The sequence below is a fragment of the Homarus americanus genome, unplaced genomic scaffold (genome assembly GCF_018991925.1).
Source record: "Homarus americanus isolate GMGI-L3 unplaced genomic scaffold, GMGI_Hamer_2.0 scaffold34739, whole genome shotgun sequence".
Lineage (NCBI taxonomy): Eukaryota > Metazoa > Arthropoda > Malacostraca > Decapoda > Nephropidae > Homarus > Homarus americanus.
Window position 1 is genome coordinate 545,104 of NW_024737434.1, and position 22,397 is coordinate 567,500.

Sequence of the window (22,397 nt, forward strand, 5' to 3'; positions counted from 1 at the left end):
CAATTAAGTGGAAAGTGTTCATGGTTTTTTTTTTTTGATGGCTGGGAAACCTAAAATTATCGCCGACAGCTCAACTCTTTGCCATTTTTGTCACTGTTTTTGTCACTGTTGTATTTGTTATTGTTGTTTTTGTCGCTGTTATATATATGTCACTGTTCTTGTTTTTGTTGTCCTTGTTATTGTTCTTGTCACTGTTGTTATTGTTGTATTTGTCTGTTGTATTTGTCATTGTTGTTTTTGTCACTGTTGTACGTGTGTTTGGTTACGGTTCAAAAGATAACATAGTCTTAGTGGACCATAGAAGGAGCCCTCAGACACTCATCCAGTATTAGTCATCCAGCAGAGTATTACATCCAATATTAGTCATCCAGGAGACAGACAGACAGACAGGTAAATAATTACTAACAGAATTAAACAAAATTATTATACGTAATATCATTTATCATTCGGGAGTAAGGATTATTATTCACTCAATATCACAGCAAACTAATCGAAGCTCAGTTATAAAGTGTGTGTGTGTGTGTGTGTGTGTGTGTGTGTGTGTGTGTGTGTGTGTGTGTGTGTGTGTACGTCATCCACAAAACTCTAGTAAAAAAGTAAATATAAATGAACATAATCCCCTCCATGTCTATTTCTCTATCTTTATTCCTCTTTCTCTTTCTTCCTCATCTTTATCATCCTTTCCTTCGTCACATTCATATAAACAGAAATAATAAGAAAAATACATTAAGGTAGATAACTGGGATGGCATTAACACAATCAGATTAACTTATTCGGTTTTCGAAGGTCTGAAGAACTTTAAAAAATTAATATCTCACCTTCTTAATTATTTACCTCTTACTTACCTGGTCTAAAGGTTCTCATATGTCATTCTCACTTCTATCAGGAACCAGAACTCTTTAACCTTCACTGTTTGGCCGTGAGAAGAAAAGTTTTGTTACATGAAAATAGAGATGAAATTGTAAGAGTTTTAAAGCATGGTCGTACCAAAGTGTCATTCAATGGTATTTTAAAAACTTTTAGTATTTTTTTTTTTTAGACTTTCTTGTTTAATGATATTGGTTGGCTGAGAAGTGATGCTATGCCATGAATATATAATCTTAATTACTTGAATACAATCCCTCATTAACACGGTATTACCATTGTGTATTAATTATTACCCAAACGCTATACTCAGCATTGGTTCAACAGGTAAGCTACACTCAAACACCTTTTAAGTCTAATGAACTAAAGTGTAGAAGACTATTCCTTGTATTTTTGCTCTACCATTTATACATCATTACAATATTTATACATTATTATCACCCATTTACCAAACCTTTCAAATCATCGATAACCTCTCTCTTTCTCCCACCCCTTCCCTTCCTCTACTCCCCTTCCCTCCCTCCTCTTTTCCCCTTTCCTCCCCTCATCTTTCACACCTTCCCTCCCCTCCTCTACTCCTCTCCCCCCCCTCCTCCTCCCTTCGCTCCCCTCCTCTGCTCTCCCTTCCTCCTCTTATCTTCCTCCTCTTCTCCCCTCATCCTCTCTGTATTTGAGTGACATAATGGATCACACTCTTGACAGGAGGAGGAGAAGAGGACAGGGATCTTATGAGGTTCCTTTGGTCTCATAAATCTTCTCGGGGTAAACAGTGGTGTCAGTGGTGTCAGTCATGGTGTCAGTGGTGTCAGTCATGGTGTCAGTGGTGTCAGTCATGGTGTCAGTGGTGTCAGTCATGGTGTCAGTGGTGTCATTCATGGTGGAGGAGGTGTTGGTGTCAGATTTAGACAGACAGACAGGCACACATAAACTCACCTGGTTTAAATACAGGTAAACAAAACACTCCAAACATTAAAACTCATTAAAGAGAGAAAGGTAATAATTATACCTGCCGTAAGGAAATTAATGTATACACACCTGTAATCAGAGGAGCCATGGGGGAGCCAGAGAACCAAAGAGCCATCACTACACACCTGTAATTAGAGGAGTTAAAAGAGAGCCAGAAAATATCACTACACACCTGTAATTAGAGGAACCACGAGGGAGCCAAAGAGTCATCACTATCACAGTACTAGAGTTCTGAAAATCGCATCACATACACGAGAGTTAAAGAAAAAGGCTTTTACCTGATCACCTGAAGATAATTAAGAAACTAGACTAATTTACCTGTTGTTCTTTTTCCCTATTTCGCTGATTTTAGTCTGATATCGAAAAAAATAATTGGCTAGGTTAGGTTTGGTTAGGTTTGGTTAGGTTAGGTTTGGTTAGGTTAGGTTAGGTTAGGTTAGGTTAGGTTTGGTTTGGTTAGGTTTGGTTTGGTTTGGTTAGGTTTGGTTTGGTTAGGTTAGGTTTGGTTTGGTTAGTTTCCAGGGTATATAGTTAGTTTTAGGAGTAAATGTTTGCAGTTAGAAGCAATTATTTTGGTTGAAAGTATTAAAAGTAGTAAGTTAAAGTCACGGTAGCGAGTCTTATAGCCTCAGGTAAAGAGTCTTATAGTCCCAGGTGTGTTTATTGACGGTACAGTTAATAACACGGAGCCTAATGAGGGTAATTTAGTGATGGCCAATTGAAGATTGTTTAAGGTATAACGTGAGCAATTAAGATACTCTAGTTTATTTCACCTTAAGGAATGATTTTTTTTTATACCTGTGGTTCAGATATGTGATGAAAACCAATATTATTAGATCTAAACTTGTTATTTAGGAGAGACAGACAGACAGACAGACAGACAGACACAGACAGACAGACAGAGACAGACAGACAGACAGACAGACAGACATTACACTAACGTTTACAACACTCATTAACTCTAGAGAAAACGAAGCAATATCAGAGTCCATTAGGCCATAACAGTTCGTACATAAAAAGGACTTTTAACTCGTGAGAGAATTCGAGCCTCATATAAAACAGCAGATAGCATATGATAGCAAGATAGCACGATAGTAACCACACTAACAACTGATAGCAAAGGTAAATGATATCAGATTACAGATAGCCTTAAAATAACCAGGACTTTTCTGACATTTCCGCAATTTTCATACATTCATTTCTTTTCTAAATATAATCTTTTTTTTCTTCCTCTCTCACAGTACCACACCTCTCATACACTACCGCACCTCACACTACCGCACCTCACACAGCACCTCACACTACCGCACCTCACACTACCGCACCTCACACACATTACCGCACCTCACACTACCGCACCTCACACACACACACACACACACACACTACGAGTAAACAGATTAATACAGTAGCGAGTTTGAAATGGACAATATTACTTGGAGTCTGGTTGACGTTATGTGTACCCTGAAGTATAATTGGCCTCTGTTGAAGGACTTTGTGTGTGTATATGTATGTGTATGTGTATGTGTGTGTGTATGTATTCGTGTTTGTTCGTATGTTTGTGTTTGTGTAAGGAAAACTCTACAAGGGGCTATATATATGTTTGTTTTTAAATCTGTTTGTGTGTGTTTGTGTGTGAGTTTGTGGTGAAGGGGTAGTGAGAGGTCCACACAGCAGAGAAGGTTTGTTTTCACGAGCCAAATGAGCGTGGTGGAGAACGATAAAGACCGTAACTACATTAGGAAAACACAGGTTATTCCCTCCATTATAATCTGAGAGTGTTATGATAAGACGCAAGAAAATTAAACAGAAACAGAGAGAGAGAATAGAGAGTAAGAAAATAGAATGATAGAGAGAGAAGAGAAAGAGAGAGAGACAGACAAAGTTTAACCACATTATCACATTATGAAAAGCCATCTTCTGGAAACTTCCCTTAATGAAACCTAAATTTTTAAGGGAATATCCATTTTCTTTCTAAAAGTTTATTTAAGTAGGGTGAACTATGACAAACTCTGTCTTGATATTCTGTGAGAAGTAGTGAAGTTGTGAAGTAGAAGTTAATGAGGTTTTTTTTTTTTTTATATGATTCAACAAGATTTCGTTCTAAAGTTTGATATCATGGAAGTGAGTAATTGTATGCAGACCTTGGTGTCCCAGGTGAGAGGTGGTGGTGTCAGATCTCCTACCAAAACACACGTCACGTATCTTAAATAAAGTTACTATGGTTTTTTTTTTATACACAATTTCAGACATAAACATAAAGTATATATATATATCTATCTAAAGCCATTGAAATTGATATTGAAAAAAAAAACATGTTAATTATTTCAAAATTTCCCGGCACTTTCCGACACCCCCTCCCCACACCCCCCCTCCCCCTCCCCCACACTCTTTCCCCACTACCCCCCGGAAAGCATTAGGTGACATACAGGTAATTAAAGAAGGAAAAATGGACAGAGTTTGGAGGACTTATGAAACAACTTAAGATGAACGCGCATCATTATACTCCCGGAATGGAAACAGATTAAACAGAGATATGATGAAACTGTCCATTAATTAACTAGCAATTAATGGACGAATTATGAAGAGATTGATCACGTGGTATCATTCAACCAACAGACTTTAACGACCCTGCGACCTGGACGACCCTGCCACCTGGACGACCCTGCCACCTGGACGACCCTGCCACCTGGACGACCCTGCCATTTAAACGACACACCATCTGAACGACTTGGCATATCGGTTAAAGATTTTTGTATTTCGTAAAAGTTTGATCCCAAAAAGTATATAAAATTCCTTACCAGATCGATAAACTCCGAATGGGTAACTTAGTCGCTATAAACGCATCTATTGTCGACTTTTATCGAATGTCCCAATTATGAAATCCGTCCCAATTGCTGCAATGTGAAAAGCGTACTGTGAAATATTCAAATGGAAAGTATGTATAGTTTGAGACTCTGGATTGCATATAACGAAGGGATGATATAACGAAGAGATGATATAACGAAGGGATGATATAACGAAGGAGTGTTTGACTTCATCTGTTTGGCATAGCAAGAGAAGTAGTTTGGTGATGCAACTATTACTACACACACACACACACACACACACACACACACACACACATAGACCCACACACACCCACACACACACACACACACACACACACACACACACACCCACACCCACACCCACACAGACCCACACACACCCACACAGACCCACACCCACACACCCACACACCCACCAAGGCGACTCTCTCCAGCTGCTCGGGACACTAAGATGTGGAAATGTAATTATAGATCCTTAAGAAGTAAAGTGTGTGACTTTTACTCGCTAAAACACGATCAAATGAACTTCCGAAGTCTCAAGTTTAATTACCACACCCTGCCCCCCCCCACCCCCCCCACCCCCCCCACACTTACTAGACGCTATCGATCTTTAAGTAATGATTTTTTCCCACTCTGATAAATTTTTTGAATCTATTAAACCCTAGACAGGTGTACAGGTGTGAAATCGTACCTGACGGACACCTGAATATTGTACACCTGTCACCTGAACTCAAGTCTTTAATTAATAATATGACGCAGTGGAGATCGACACAACTCTCACCTGTCTAGTATATCACACCTGGTATAGTATTAATTCAAGAAATAAAAACATACTACTGCATCATTAACTCTATCACCTGTAGTTAAAAAAAATCGTAATTGTTTCGGTAATATAAAGTTCCTTGTGTGGGACTTTACGAGTAGTGAGTTATTGACAGTGTTTATTACCGTATAGAATCTAACTAACATAACATTAATTACACACATCACGCAGGTATAGTACAGTACCCCCTCTCATGAATAAAGGGCATTACATTACTCCCTCCCTTCTCCCCTTACCCCTCCCCTCTTCCCCTCTCCCCCTTAGTGGTAACGTCAGATAGCTCTCCGTGCCAAGACTCAACTCTCAAACACAGGACAATTAAGTTTCCATTATATATGAACAAGTGGACTAACTCACTACCCTAAGTGACCACAACTCTCCCTCACAAGATTCCACCAGAGAGCACCTGTTTGTCTTGTCATACCCCTTTCACTCTCCTCACACTTTCGTATCCCCCTCCTCCTCCTCACATTCCCCACTTACCCACCCACCTACCCACCCCCACACCCCCTACGTAACACCACAACATTCAACATTACTCCCCTATGTAAATGACCCCTGTGATAAAGCCACCAAACATATACTTTAAAACTCAACATTACCCAACAACATCCTTCACCACAACAACGACCTACTCAGAATTACATGACAGCATTATCTACCATCACTACCAGAGTTCGGAAAGTTACTCACTCACGTATTTTATAATTTAAACTGCACCACTACATAAATATCCCAGAATTATTGGCACCTCCGGACACTCACTCACTCACTCACTCACTCACTCAACCTTTACACACTACATAAATATTCATAAATGTCAGACTTACACGCAAACCTCAACGCACTTAAATCATTCCACTACCACAGAATGAATAAATAATATCAATTAATTACAATATGGTACTAGTTTATACGTTCATTACAATACCCTACGATAGCTGGGTTCCTAAGTAGCTATCTGGAAGAACCCTAAACTACAATACTCCTTAGAACAATTTACGATACGGTATTTCCTCCCATAAAAAAATATATATATATCAGGTATTTATATTCAGAAATAAGAATTCTCAGCATGCCAGACGACACCTCGACATGATGGCTACACAGTTCAAAGCCTCGTATGTAATATAGCCACTCATCCTTTTTACACCACTGTCGTCCACCTTAGAGCACAAAACACACCATCATAACACCACAACACCAGTTCCCCCACATAACACCATCCCCACACCTACACACTACACTCAGCAGTGCCCCTCATCTACATTTCCACCAGCCCCCCACACACCCACCTACACCCATCTACACCTCCCAACACTAATTTCTCAAACTACATACAGTATCTCACGCCCTTGTAGTGTACTGAAAACACAGGTTAGGTTAGGTTAGGTCAAGGTCAGCTTTAGGTGGGGTTAGGTCAATTCATTTTAGGCTGGGTTAGGTTAGGGTCGGTTTGGTTTGGTTAGGTTAGGTTAGGTTTGGTGTTTACAAAGGAAATAATTCATATTCTTCCAACGTTTCGTATCGCCAGCTAAGAGCCATCTCGTGTTGCTTCACCTGGCTAAAAAATATCACCTGTATAATGGTTTCATTTCCGATACAGGATTATATCACAGGATTCTAGGGAAATTGTCGATTATACCACAGGATTCTAGGGTAATTATAGGTGATAACATGCGAGTCTAGGGAAATTGTAGTTGCTATCACAGGATTATAGGGAAATTTTCGATTATACCACAGGATTATAGGGAAATTTTCGATTATACCACAGGATTCTAGGGGAATTATAGAAAATATCACAGTCATCTAGGGAAATTATACCCAACAATATATATTATACATTTCTACAAAGTTCTCCACCAGTTATGAATATATTACCACGATGTAAAAAATGAATAAAACTTCTTGACAACATTATTCATAGGACATAATACTGACTTTCGCCTCTAATTCACGACTAACGTTCACAGCTATGTAAAAAGTGTAGCATTATCCTCCCCCTTCCTGATTTCCCCCCTTTCTCCTTCCCCTTTTCCCCTTCCCCCCTCCCCTTTCCCCCATTACGACCAATATGGCGTGAATAACAACATCGTGAATAATATAGTTTTTGGTCAGGTTGCCTCTCATATTCCATGTACCTGTGTCAGTCATGTTATATTGTTATTACATTGGGGATAAAAATGATGCAATGGGTATGTATGAATGTATGTAATGTATGTATGTATGTAATGTATGTATGTATGTAATGTATGTAATGTATGTATGTATGTATGTATGTATGTATGATAACATTTTCATTGTCGTGGGTTTAATTTTTCTTTTTCAACTTTTTACAATGTCTCAGAATAAGGCTTGAAGACTTGTTTGTCTCTCTCTCTCTCTCTCTCTCTCTCTCTCTCTCTCTCTCTCTCTCTCTCTCTCTCTCTCTCTGTTTGTCTCAGTCTCTCTCTCTCTCTCTCCTCCTGCAGGGTAAGCCCATCCTACACTGGCCTGAAGAAGGTATCGTCGTCAGCAGCAACAGTCTGGCCCTGAGAGGCGTCACCCGTCACCAGGCTGGCCCTTACGTCTGCTCGGCCTCCAACGTCGAGGGTGACGCTCATAGTCCTTCACTCAACCTCACTGTCAACTGTGAGTACTCTGTCTCAACCTTTGGACACCTATTCTGTCTATATTATCGTTCTGTTCATATTATCATTCTGTCCATACGATTGTGTCCATATTATCAATCATATTATCATTCTGGCCATATTACTATTCTGTCCGTATCACCATTCTGTCTACATTACCATTCTGTCCACACCTGTCAGTCCAATAGAATCTTATCAGTCGAGAAAGACAAAAGTTCTCACCTGGGATTCAATCAAACACAAAACGTATTACATTAAGAAAGGGATATATTTTAACTCATAATAACATAACGTGTTTATATCAATTGTACAGGAGATTGATCTTACACAGGTAATTACAGGTAGGTAGGTTAATATTTATGTCCCGTTGTCAGTCCAGGTGAGAGGGACATTCGTTCACACAACCCTTTCAAAATCAGAGAAAATAGATATTGATTGGTCAGAGAAAGTAGAGTGAAGGACACAGGTGACATGTGTTCCGTGCCACGAGAACATACTGTAGGTGGATGTCATACACCTCAGTTAGTTGAATTACCTGGGTGACGAAGGTGAATGTTACCCAATTTAACCCCCCATCGTGTTGCAATATTGAGGGTCGTCCACCTGACCATAGTACTAAAACCCAAGATACTCAGAGTTATTTAGTCCTGTGGTGATCAATACCTCGAGGGTAAGCTTTCTATTATGGAGATCCAGACTACCTGCCCTGCACACTGTAAGCTGCCCTCACGCTTCTGCTGTCAACACTGTGGTCGGTTATAGCAGTAGTATAAGGAGTCAGTGAAAAATGTTACCAATATGAGATTCAGGAGAAATACATAGCTTCTGTTTGCCTCTCTGTGTGAGAAGTCTCGTCCTAAATTGAATTAGTAGACTGATTAACCTTTTTTTAAAACTCTGATTAATCAACTCAATGTCGGTATTTCCTGACTTGATTGGTGGTTATTTTTACTCGTGTGGTGAATTATCTCCTCCTGTTGGATCGGTACAGTTAGTGAGGAGTTTTTATTCTCCAGAGATAACACACGGCTTAGCGCCCCATGTTGTAGCCCAGCTGTTACTACCAGGACACTCGGAACACCATCACCCTTCTGGACAAGTACCAAGACTCACACACTCAGCTCGTCGACAACCTTAACCCGATCCCCCACAGCCTCTCATTGTAGTGTCCTGTTTTAAGCCTTGGCCAGATGCCTTACACAGTTTAAGTTGATCACCAAAAAAAAAACACTGAGCTGTCTTGTACAACGATACACCGGGTGATACCAAGAAGCAAATAACCTTCCCCAGAGATAATTGACCTAATTTGTGAGGCTATGAGTGTTGGTGTGAACCGAGAGAACGACATTGCTGATTTCTTCCCTCCTGAGTAAGACTTTTTTTTTTTTGTAAGTTTTGATATTTGTTGTACTGTCTCTCTTGTGCGTTGGGTCGAGTAGTGGATGATGGTGATCAGTGGAGGGAGTATTTGGAGGTGATTTATATTTACCAAGACTACAAAATGATTCTCAGGGAGTGTGTGTGTGTGCGGGTGGGTGTGTACGTGTATGTGTGTGCGTGTGGGTGTGAACGTGTGGGTGTGTACGTGTGTAAATGTGTGTGGGTGTTGACATAGTGGCACATATTCTTCCACACAACCATATAAATGTGTAACTATGAATCCAATTTCTGCTTCAGTATTTTCTCCTGGAGGCGCGCGGGATCTTTGGTGGGCGTGAGTCACAGGAGAGTTAATGATGTGTTACAAATGTTAGTTGATGACCAGTCTGGCTGACCACACCCTGCGCCCTGGTGTGTCTTGCATGGTTCTCTCCTCTCCTCTCCTCTCCTCTCCTCTCCTCTCTTCTCTTCTCTTCTCCTCTCCTCTCCTCTCTTCTCCTCTCCTCTCCTCTCTTCTCCTCTCCTCTCTTCTCCTCTCCTCTCCTCTCTCGTACAGTTGTCGCAGTATAGTGTTGAGCTCTTGTGGTGGTTCCTGTGTCTGTCTGTTCGTTAAACATAGACTCAAGGCAACCTTCTCACCCAGCCGAAAAACGTAAACAAAGAAAAGAAAAATCTGATTCCATGATTGTCTCAGGGTCAGGGAGGCTTCAGATCAGGGAGGCTTCAGGTCAGGGAGGCTTCAGGTCAGAGGCTTCAGGTCAGGGAGGCTTCAGGGTCAGGGAGGTTTCAGGTCAATGAGGCTTCAGGTTCAGGGGGTCAAAACATCTTGTTGACTCACACTGCTCGAACCACTTCCAGCTCTATAATTAAAAAGGATTTATACACCTACTTGGCACTGCCAGTTAATTTAGAATGCCACTTAAAGAAGGCGAACCGGGTCACTAGTTTGTTATTCTGAGTCATAAAACCGAGATATCATGTTTCATTGATTCAGTACGAGTTATTAGAAGCAGTTTAGAGAAGCTCCTTTGATGATAATAACAATAATAATAATAATAATAATAATAATAATAAAAATAAAAATAATAATAATAATAATAATAATAACGATAACGATAACGATAATGATAATGATAATAATAATAATCATAATAATAATAATAATAATAAAGTAGTAGTAATGCCTCAAACAGACAGTGTCTATGTCTCTATGGAGAAAAGGTGGATTCGTGTTGTTGATTTTATGAACTATATAATCACGTGTTCGGGAGCTCTTAAGTACAAGATCTTATTTCTCACTACAGAATGAGATTGAGAGATATTCCTCTAAATATCATAGAGAAATAACTGAGAAATAATGGATTTTATTTGTTGTTTATGAATATTTAACTATGATTTAATACCCAATATGATAAATATAATGCTAAGTTATTGCTCTGTATATATCTAGATTTTAATTTAAGGATTATAGTATTTTCTAAGAATTTCAGTGAGTTAACTAAACGACGCTAGGTTCAACCCTCCTAAGAATATCCCGTTGTAAAATTCTGTCTCTTGATGCTAATGTTGAAATAAAAGCGGTTTTCTTAGTAACAATTTGCCAGGGAGAAATCTTTATATATAACTCAGTGAAAGAAATTAGTTTACGAAGCTTCTCTGGGAATAAAGTTGAGCATGACAAATATTTTCAAGATCTATGAAGTAAGATTAGTTCAATATGTTTAGTGGACTTTTTTTATCGTACAGTTAAAGAAAAAAAAGTCCTGGTAGTGTTAAGTCCTATTTATGAACCTTGAGATTCGTAAACTTTTGAATCCGAGACCTATAGGTGGTACACAGGTGATGTCTCGGATTCACAGGTTCATGAATCTCAGGTTTCATGAATAGGAGAGAGGACTGAGAGGGCTTGATTTTTTTTTCCACTGGGTGTATATGGATCACCTGAAGACTCTCCTCTCCAGGTATAAACACAGGGATGGAGGTTCTTCAGGTGACATTAAAGTATTAGAAGATATATATTTTTTTATGGTTCAAAGCCCAGATAAGAAACTCCATTACCACGGTGGCAGAAATCGAAGAAAACTTACAAAACTTTTCCAGAATTGAATTTGTGCCAAGACAATTTTGTTGTCAGTGAAGGAGAAAGAGTTTACCTTTTAACATTTCAACTAATCCAATTAAAAAGATAATAACTTTCTTCTGAATTTAACCTTGAAATTAAAGACATTATTATCTCAATTTAGTGTAAGTAGAACAATGTAAATAACAATATAGGGTATAACAAAGAACCAACTATAGTCTTAATTATTACAGGTGTACAGGTATTTTTCTAACACCTCTACAGCACAAAGATTACAGGTAATAAACTTACTACACAGAACAGAGAGAATATTTTAAACTATTATATTATATTAAGAAGAATTGAACGATAGTCATAAACGATTCTGTAATTTTTTTTTAATGTTATGAAATTAAAACGAAAAATATCCATATTAACGTCTTGGTAAAACTGTGAGGCAAAATATCTGGCTGAGAACGGTGGGTGATTAGGAAGGTAAACTGCTTCAGGTGATCCATTAGTCACCTTTGAACTTGCTGGCTCTTGAAATAATTACCCTCATAGATTCATCTTACTTTTTTAATTACCTCCTGTTAGCCTCCTTGCCTGTTGGAGGGAGAGTTTTTTATTTTATTATTTTTTTTATATTATCTTTTGTCGTTTATTATTTAATTAGTAACATAAAAAAAAATAAAAAAAAAGTTAAAAATCAGTACTGAATCATTTGGTACCACAGATTCAAAAACACTGATTCATTAACCACCTACTTTAAAGTATACAACTCTCTCAATGGCATCCCTTTAAAGATCTAGACGCATCCCTCCATTTGAAGTTACTCTCCCGTCTTGGTCATTAAACCAATTCCTTCCTTTTGAGTCACTGGGATGAGGCGGTTCGTTGAGGTTGACTCGAGATAAATGAAACACATCATCCCGAAATATATTTTTTTCTTCTCATTATCAATTATTTTAACATCATCTGAATTATCGTACTGATTATCTGTAACGATCGTGTTATGGTTATTAAAGATGATTTGTTTGTATTAGGCTTTAAAACCAAGTATTATAGAGGTGGTTTATGTCTTCGTCTTTTAAACCAAACTGAACTTTATAGAACTATCAGAATATCTCTCCACACCTGTATAAAACTGGAGGTAAATCAACACGTTTAATGAGATCTCTAAATTAAAAACCAGCCAGGTAGACAAATATCAATCTAAAATTACAGGTACATGTAAAGGTAAATTAAAACAACCATAGGTATCAGAATCCTTAATCAACAAAGTACAGTTAGATACAGAAATCCAGGATAATCTGAGAAAAAAAGGAGTTAATTATGAAAACTCCCCAAACAAGACTGAAGAAAGAATCGACCAATCAAGGAAAGATATTGTGTAGTTCTGTGTGATACTGAACTCATTGTACAGACTCAAATAATATAAATAGGTGCATTAGTATGACACATGGGATTGCATTAGTGTAAATTTGGTAATAGAACATGTTAAATTTCTTCCCCTCCTCCTTATCCACACCTCAACCCACCCTACCCCACCCTACCCACACCCCACCCCCACCCTACCCCACCCCACCCACCCCCACCCCACCCCATAATACCTGACAGGTAGTTTATAATCAACAGTAATTTAGTGATAAACTTGGAAGGGAAAAAGAGCTCAGGAGGTCTTTTGTTAGGTATTGGGACGGTATTTATTAAGTAATTTCAGTGACAAATTTTAACAAAGGATATTTTCCAAACTCTCATTTACTGAACAAACACAAGTACAGTTGTTGGTGTCTTGACTATTAGATAAAGTATTATGAAGGAAATATTTTACATTTGGGTTTTTATTACTTTGTTCTTTTATTTATTCCCTCATAGTCTTTATTCTATATTTATTCCCTCAAGTCTTTTATTCCCTCAGTTTTATTTATTCCCTGTTAGTCTTTATTCGCCAGTTATTGAAATAGTCAAATATTATCGTCAAATATTCGCCACTTACTGTATCATGAGATATCCACCAACACTCAGAAAATGACCACGAAAACAAACACAACAAATCAACTCACTCTTACTCATTAACCATAAGAAATGTGACTGTCGAGTTAGCACTTACCTCAGCACTTGCTAACACTTAACTATAACACACACAAAAAGTGAAGGATAATATAAGTAAGAAAGTATAAGCCGTAAACACGACATATAATACACTTTAGTTGGTTCAGGTGAGGGATCATGGTGGTGGTGTTCCTTATCTATTATTAGGGATGGTCTTGATGCTTATATGTCACGACAGATACTGAGAAACAGATAGGAAGTTGATTTTTTTTTTTTATGGTTGATGGTGATTCGAATAATGTGTGTTTTGAATAGGGGTTCTGAAGCATTTTATTTTTGACTGAAGCTTCGAGACAAACCCAAAATCAAGGTTCAAATATTCGATACTGATTTGACGAGGTGAAACTATACGAAGCTTCGAAACACTCACCGAATCAAGATCAAAATTTTCGACCTTGATCTGACCGAGTGAAGCTGTTTGAAGCCTCGGAGCGAACCCAAAACCGAGATCAAATTTCGACACTGATTTGACTGGGCGAAAATATTGTTTACAAAAAAGTATATTAAGTGTATCAATATAATATGACAAAGGCTTCATTTATCACAATCACACTCCATTAAGGTAGTTTTATGAGTTATATGAATCTTCTCACACTCACACATAGGTCAGTAGTAGTAAACCGAGGTCAATGGTAGTTAAGCCATCTATCATAAGCTAGGTATTGGTATCACGTTTCAGTCGTTCTCTTGGGGTGATATATAAGCCTACCTGAGCAGTGCTACACTGCCTCTCTAACACTGGCTGTAGTTTATTATGACCGTTTATCATTACAAGTTACGCGATGGTTGAGGGGGGAGGGAGTTGGTGTGTGTGTATGTGTATGTTTGTGTATGTATGTGTGTGTGTACTGTATATATATATCTGTGTGTCTGTCTGTGTGTACTACCTCGCTAACTCAATAAAACGTGTTGGGGGCAGTAATTTGTAGCCAGCAACAAGATTTATACAGAGTGACCATGAAACAATCTAGCAGCGGCAACAGTAGTACGATCTGGTATTGTAAAAAGATTTCCGTGTTGTGTATGTGACTCGCGCTTACAATGAGAGGATATAGTGTCAGAGGGTAACATATACTTACATGTAGTGGAGATTATTTTATGTCTTAATGAAGTGTGATAGAACATTTTTTTAAAGCTTGGTTCTTGTGGTTAAATAAACAGAATCCATATTTTTTTTGTTTGTTTTTTTTTTGTTACATAATTCAACTGTGGTATTATTATTATTATTTTTTTTCATTCCAGGATTACAGACACTCATGGCATACCTTATAAGTCATGGGGTTAGAAAATAGTTAGGTACACTTTTGTTCTTATTTTCAACGCTTTTATGATGTTAACCAAGACAGAGAGATATAATTCAAGAGAGGTGTTTTTTTATTAGTAATTATAGCAGTTTGAAATTATATTACTCATGTGGGGAAGATATTATATATAACTTTGGTATAGTAGCATCTATAATCTTAAGGAAAAATTATATTAACTTGAGAATTATACTTGAAGAAGAGACATAAATATTGGTTAATGTTATTATCTTGGTGGTTAGGTTAGGTTAAGTTCCTTGTTTCTATCTCTCATCTCTGTTTCCCCTCTCCCTATTTACCCTTTCATTCTTTTTCACTCCCTCTCATTTCCTTCCCATCTTTGTACTTGATCTCTCTCTCTCTCTATCTCTCTCTCTCTCTCTCTCATCCACTATTCATGTGATGCTTTATTCCTTCTAATTCTCTTATTATTCCCCTCCTTTATTTCATTTCCTTATCCCCTTTCCTTCTTTTGTCTTTCCATATCTTTTCCATATTTTTCTATTTTCAATCTTCCTTTCTTCTTTTTCCTTTCTTACTTCTGTCTCTCTTTCAGCTCTGTCTCTTTCTACCGTTTCACATCTTTCTGTCTCTAATTTCTTTTTTTGTTTCTCTCTTCCTCTTCCACCTTTCCTTCTCTCCTCTTCTCCTCTTTCTACCTCCTCCAACCTATTCTCTTCTATCTCTCCTCTTTTCTCTTCTTCTCTTACCACCCTCCTCCTCCCACTTTCTTCTTCTTCTTCTCTCTCCTTCCCACCTCTCCCTCCTCCACCTCTCCCCCTCACTATCCTTCCACCCTCTTCCTCTCCCCCTTTCCCACATCACCCCTCCCTTTCTCTCCCAAGTTCTCCTCTCCCAGCACAATCTTACCCTCCCAGACAGTGAAATCGGCGCTGAAGTGAAATCCTCAGAGATCGCCGCCCGGATTTACTTGTGTAATATGTGCACCAGAGAATCCAATGTGTCCTCTCGTGCCGCTATAGTATATATGAGTGTAAAAAAAAAAAATCCCTAGAGATTACTTGATGGTAAATCCTCATATTATAGAAAGGGGGTATTTTTGGGGATTTGTGTAAAGGTGTAATATCAAGAAAGATTTAGTTTATATAAAAATAAACATTATGAGACACTAGTTTATATTGTAGCCATTATAACACAACTGATTTATATACTTAAAACATATATATATACACATTGATATATCGTTTAATATATATACTGGTATAAGTCAATACACAATTTATATAGATAAAAATATTAAAAACAAGATTTATTTTCAATATAATTTTCTGTTCGTGTTATTTATCAAGTTTATGTCATCTGGTGTTGACTGTATCGTGTGTAGGTTGTTATAAAGTCAGAGGTTATATTAGTTGTATATTAATCACTATCACACGTCCAGAGAGAGAGAGAGAGAGAGAGAGAGAGAGAGAGAGTATTAGAAAATTAAATAAAAATAAAGAGAGATTGGATATGGTAGAGACAGAGAGAGTGAGGAGGAGGAGGAAAGAGAAAAAGATAATTAAGAGGAAAAAGAGAAAAGAAAGAAAGAGGAAAAAGAGAGAAAAACTGGATAAGAGGAGAAGGAGGAGGTAAAGGAAGACTGAAGTATCACAGCGTATTTACATGTTGCTGTTTACCCTTTTCTCTAGGGGGGAGTTGTTTACATTTTGCCCTGATGGATTTCGCTAATGATGTGACGTCAGAGGTTCAAGCCACAGCAGGAACAGCCAATGAGGTTGCTTCTTTTCTCGTTTTTTTTGTATGAATTAACTCAAGTGGCTTATCGGTGTTAGTTAGGTTAGGTTAGTTACTATTTATCCATCAGTTCTTTTGACGAGTGTGTGTGTGTGGGGGGTCATGTATGTATGTATGCTCAAACGCCATTTCCCACATTCAGAGTTTCAAAGTACACACACACACACACACACACACACACCATGACCTATATTTTGGTTTTACACCCTCCTTCCTCCCTCTTCGACTCTCCTCCTTCCTCCCCACCCCCTCTCCCTCCCCACCCCTCTTCCCCACCCCCTCCCCTCCCCCTCCTCACTAAAGTACCCAACCTCACGCACAAACTAAGGACAATGTTTTCAACGTATGATAAATTATACTCGTAGGTAAATATTGATGTGATCCAATGGTCTCTTAAACTGCAGGCTAATGGGAAACACGACAACAATATAGTAGTGAAGTAATGGTGTATAATGAGGCTGTATGATGAATGACTTGAATAATGAAGAAGGGGATTATTACTTATTTTTTATTACTGTTTTTTTACATTATTTTTTAGTATATGTCTCTCTCTCTCTCTCTCTCTCTCTCTCTCTCTCTCTCTCTCTCTCTCTCTCTCTCTTCTCTTCTCTTCCCCTATCTCCCGCCCTCTGTTAGTTCTTCGTTTCTCTTCTTCCTCTGTACTTACTCCTCATTTCATATTCATTTCACACTGTCTTGTCTCTTTCTTTCTCCATTTCTTTCTTTTTCGTAATTTACTGTCGCCTCGCACCATTGCTCTCTCCCTCCCTCCTCCTCTTCTCCCTCTCCGTCTTCCTCTCCCTTCCTCCTCTCCTCCCATTCCATCCCCCTCCTCTTCCTTATCCTTCTCCTCCTCTTGTTCTGTCCTCTCTCCCGCTTTCCTCCTCCTCCATCTTCTTCCCTCCCTCTCCCTTCTCCCTCTCCCTCTCCCTGCTCCCTGCTCCCTGCTCCCTCCCTCCCTCCCTCAGTCACAAGGATGGACCTGTCAACAACAAATCCATAAAAATCCCTAGCAAGACTCAGCGACTTTCCTCAGTAATCCCTCGACCATCCCCGACAATTTGTCCCCATCCTCCTTCTCCCCTCTCCACCTCCCCCCTCTCTCCCCTCCCCCCTCCCCCCTCCATCACTCCCAGTGGGAGTTACTTACCTGAGATTGTTTGTTTACGATTGTCTAACCTTCTGTGACACCTGTGTGGTTTTTTTTTTACCTTCTCGCTTTATTACAGGTGTTGTGATGTTTCCGATTTGGTAACATTGGCACTTTTTTTTTTAATCTGGTAGTACTGTAGGGGTTAATTACGTTATATTTAAGGTGAGTTGACTGTTCTGACAACACTGATTTTATATTCTGCCATCATGCTATTGGTGTTGTGAGTTGTGACGTCATGTGAGAGTTTATTGTATTCATGAGTTGATTTAGTCATCAATGTAGCGATACACTGTATGATATATGACGTTTATTATGGTATACCTGAATAATTTATGTATGATTCAGGTCGTCACGGTGAGGTTAATCTTATCTGTCACGTCACACCTTGAGGTTTTTGTGTACAGGTGTGACGTAACACATGGAAGAGTTTTTTTCTGAGAATTGTGTCGCTGTGTCGTTAAAGTTGTTCGTGTAGACTATTTTCCCGATTAAATGAGGAGGAGACATTTAACACTCCCGGCGACAGTGATTGAGACGCCCCCGGTCAACCCAGCTGTAGAAAGGAGACTCGATAGGTAGACCTGATTACGCTGTCTTAGTGTTCAGTGTACTATATCCACACTGCCCCTAACTGGCTGTCATACCGAAATAATCTACTTGTATTTCCATTCTAACATTAATATCTTCTTTGTAAAGGATACTATGGTTGAGTTGAGGATGTATTTATTATCGTCATGCATAACCAATGAGGGTAATTCACTCTGCTGACTTGCTGTTGACCTTACCACACTTGACCTTGATATAACGTACGGTTGACTAGTGACCTGTAACCCCCCAAACCTGTATCACTCACCACTGGCGGAACCTCATCTATAAACTGTCAAACTCTAACCTCATATCAGCTGTAACTTACGACCAGGTATATATGGTATTGATCTTACATACACACACACACACACACACACACACACACACACACACACACACACACATGCCATCATCATCATCTTGGGTTTGTTTTTTTGAGTCGTGGTCAGACTATGATCAATTGTTTGCTCCTGTAATCCACCCACTGAGGCTCCTGACCTTAACTACCGGTACTGAGGGAATAAAAATGATTGATTAGAATTCATGTGGATGGCTGTTGGCCTCTGATGACCACCACACATGTGACCGCATTTTCTCTCTCTCTCTCTCTCTCTCTCTCTCTCTCTCTCTCTCTCTCTCTCTCTCTCTCTCTCTCTCTCTCTCTCTCCATTAATCAAATCCTAATTAACAACGAAACTCATTCAAAAATTTCCTCATTGTTACTTAAAATCCCTCAAGTAACTCATTGCTTCCATATATTCACCAACACTTCAAGTTAATATATAAATCACAAAACAAATATCTTAACTATATAACACTGTAAACAAAAAAGTAAAATGCAGAAAATGTAAAAAAACCGTGGAGTAGCTGACGTCACCAACTCCTTCTTCTCCGCCTCCTAGTCGTAGCCGCCAAGTATTGTTTTCAAGTTCAATATAAATGCTAAATACTCCAGACAAGAAAGTGTTGGTGTGGATAAAACTGTGGAGAGAAGGTTTTTTTTTATGATGATGGTGTTCTTAGCCTAACATATGTGGAGAGACTAAAAATATACTGTAGGGTAAAAATTGTTAACGGTAGTGTGAAGCGGATGAAGAACATTATTAAAGTCGGGTTGTGTTGTATTTTTTTTGGGGGGGGGGGGTGGCCAAGGTGGTAACTATAGTGTAAATAAAAGATTTGTGATGTATTGGTTTATCTTTGTTTTTATAATGACTTTTTTTTTTCCTTTTTTGAGAGAATAACTAAGTATCATAGTTAAATATAAAGAAGTTATAATACAGTAATATATCATTTAATATTAATTTATTCGACCGAACGTAAAAAAATAATGTGTCTTTACTATCATGTTTTTGCAGTCGTTGTGTACTTGACTATAGTGTGTCACCTATATTAACCTTTAGGAATACTTATCCTAGAGTCTTTAACTTTGAGTGAAACTGGTGGAGAATATTTGTAGTTATCTCACCCATGTTATTAAATCGTCACTGGGTGTCTAGAGCAAGAATACGTAGAGAAGGAGACAGACAGACAGACAGACGCAGGAGGACCGAGACGGGAACAGATTGAATGGGAGTTTTTCTGTGATTGATAAATTTTTGTTTATCAGAGTTAAATTAATCTTTATGTATTCAAGGTTTGAGAGTTTAATGGTTAATTATAAAAGGTGAAATAATACTCCTGTTGGTTAATTAATCCTCAGGTGATTATTAGTCTCACATGAAGTTTACCTGTTTACGTCACTGCTGAAATATCCCATGAGCGCCAGTTAGAGGCAACGTGGATATAGCATACTGCATACTAACCCTAGTGGCCGCCGACACTGTATTTAACCCCCTTTTCTTTAACCGGGATCGAAGTAGCTTTGACCACTTGTTCTCTCTCTCTTTTTTTTCATTAATTCTTAAGAGTAATTTTACCACCATATTACCTGGAATGTTTGTGTGATATTAAAGACATAAATTGAGAACAGGTGTATGAATGTTAGTAATATAGATTCTTACATACTATTGGATCGACTAACTGTATTTGTATCAACAGAGAAACATATATTAAAAGTTAAATTTTATCCTTAAAAGTATCGATAACAATTACAATAATATTTTCTCAACACTATCTGAATATTTTATGCCATGACCAACAACAACTTACAAGACTCTGAATTGATCGTACAATAAAGAAAAATATGAACGACGTCTCTAACCAACTAAGGACATAATGTAGAAAGCAATATACGCCTTTTTTATATAGTCTTGCCAATTTACTTATTTTCTCCACGTCGAATTGCATATTTTCATTATATCTGAGTTTATGTTGGTATTAACCTGAAGTTTGTTGCCTACGTTATAAAGAATAATGGACCCTGGGGAAGTAACGTGTTTAATGTAAGCAGGGGTGATGGGGGAGGGAGGAGGAAGTGAGGAGGAGGGGGAGGGGGGGAGGGAGGGGGAGATACTGAGGTGCAGGGATGCGTGCCAGTGAGAAGGGAGGAGAGGGCTAGTGGCGAAGAGGAAATGGAGGGGGGGGGGTGGCGCTATAGGGATGAGGAGGGGGGAGGAGAGGGGAGGGATACAGTGATTATGGTTGCCAGCTCCCCCTCCCTCCCTCCCCGACCACTATACTGCTGGTCGTGCCGTGTCGTGTGGACAAGGTCGTACAGGTCTCTACTAACATGACAACTCTTCCTTGATTCTCTCACTTAAATAAAGAATAATGAATAAATAAGTAGATAGAAAGAAATGAGATAGAGGATAAAACAAAAATAATACGAACAAAAATGAAACAGCGACGGGGAACAAATAAGAAAATGAGGAAAGTAGAAATATTTCCTACTTATAATCGGTCAATTTTCCTCTTCATTCACCACAAAATATTAACGTTTTCCATCATGTATTAAGAAAAAAAAATATATATATAGCTCAAACTGGACTTAGTGGTTAGTAATGTTCGTGTCGTTCTCGTCGTTTATCCTGGGGTAAAAATTCTGCCAGCCATTATTAAGGGGTAACCCAGAGCCATTTTTCTCCCGTCACTTCACACACTGGTTGAGTACCCATAAAACTAGTGGTTATAAGAACGTATAATGTGCAGAGGGAGAGAGAGAGAGAGAGAGAGAGAGAGAGAGAGAGAGAGAGAGAGACCACCAACACACACACACACACACATTTCCGTACCAGTGAAGGTTCTCTTATATGAAATGATTTTACATTGGTCAGAAAACTACAATATCGTCTACATATGTGCTCCAGTAATCTTATGAATAATACATTTATGAATACATTTCTGCATGAGCTTTGTTACTACATGTAGCCGCTTTAGAGAGAATCTTTATAACTGGTGTACATGAGAGAGAACATGTACAGTTGCTTCCACTTACACCTGGTACAGTGACTGGTGCATTTTATGAGATGTGGCAACTGTGTTTGTTTACATTGTATTAAAACTCCTGGAATGGCCCTAAGGAACGTGCAATAGAAGGCAGAATAAGGGTACTTGATAAACATTCCACAGTGTTGCCATATCTCACAAAATGCACCCAGCCACTGTACCAGGTGTAAGTGGAAGCGACTGTACAATTCCTCTGATAGGCATATAACATTTTTTTTCCAGTGTCACTAAATCTCCGTCATATTACCATCCATTTCCTCAAAGTCAGATTACATTTTTGTTTTCATGTGATCAAAGTTCAAGTTGCAATTAACCCTCAGTTTCCACCTTACGTCGTACGGAATGGAAGATATTAGGGACGGGATGTGTTCAGTGTCAACAAGTCTCATGGGGGGGAGGGGATTGGGTGGGGGCGCACAAGGAATAAGAGGGTGTGGTGGGTGTTGGGTGGTGGGGGGGGGTAGGGGCAATTAGACCATGTGACCAGCTACTAAGAGAAGACGAGTTAGGAATCCCTCGGCATCCTTCATACTCCAGCAGCC

General features: G+C 38.7%; 1 protein-coding gene across 1 annotated transcript in view; it reads left to right on the forward strand.

Annotated features, from left to right (window-relative positions):
• Positions 1–22,397, forward strand: part of LOC121873428 (nephrin-like) — a 297,799-nt gene that overhangs the window by 250,243 nt on the left and 25,159 nt on the right. Inside the window, exon 10 of the mRNA XM_042377008.1 lies at positions 7,956–8,115. Within this exon, the coding sequence (XP_042232942.1) occupies positions 7,956–8,115 (160 nt within the window). The remainder of the gene's footprint in view (positions 1–7,955; positions 8,116–22,397) is intronic.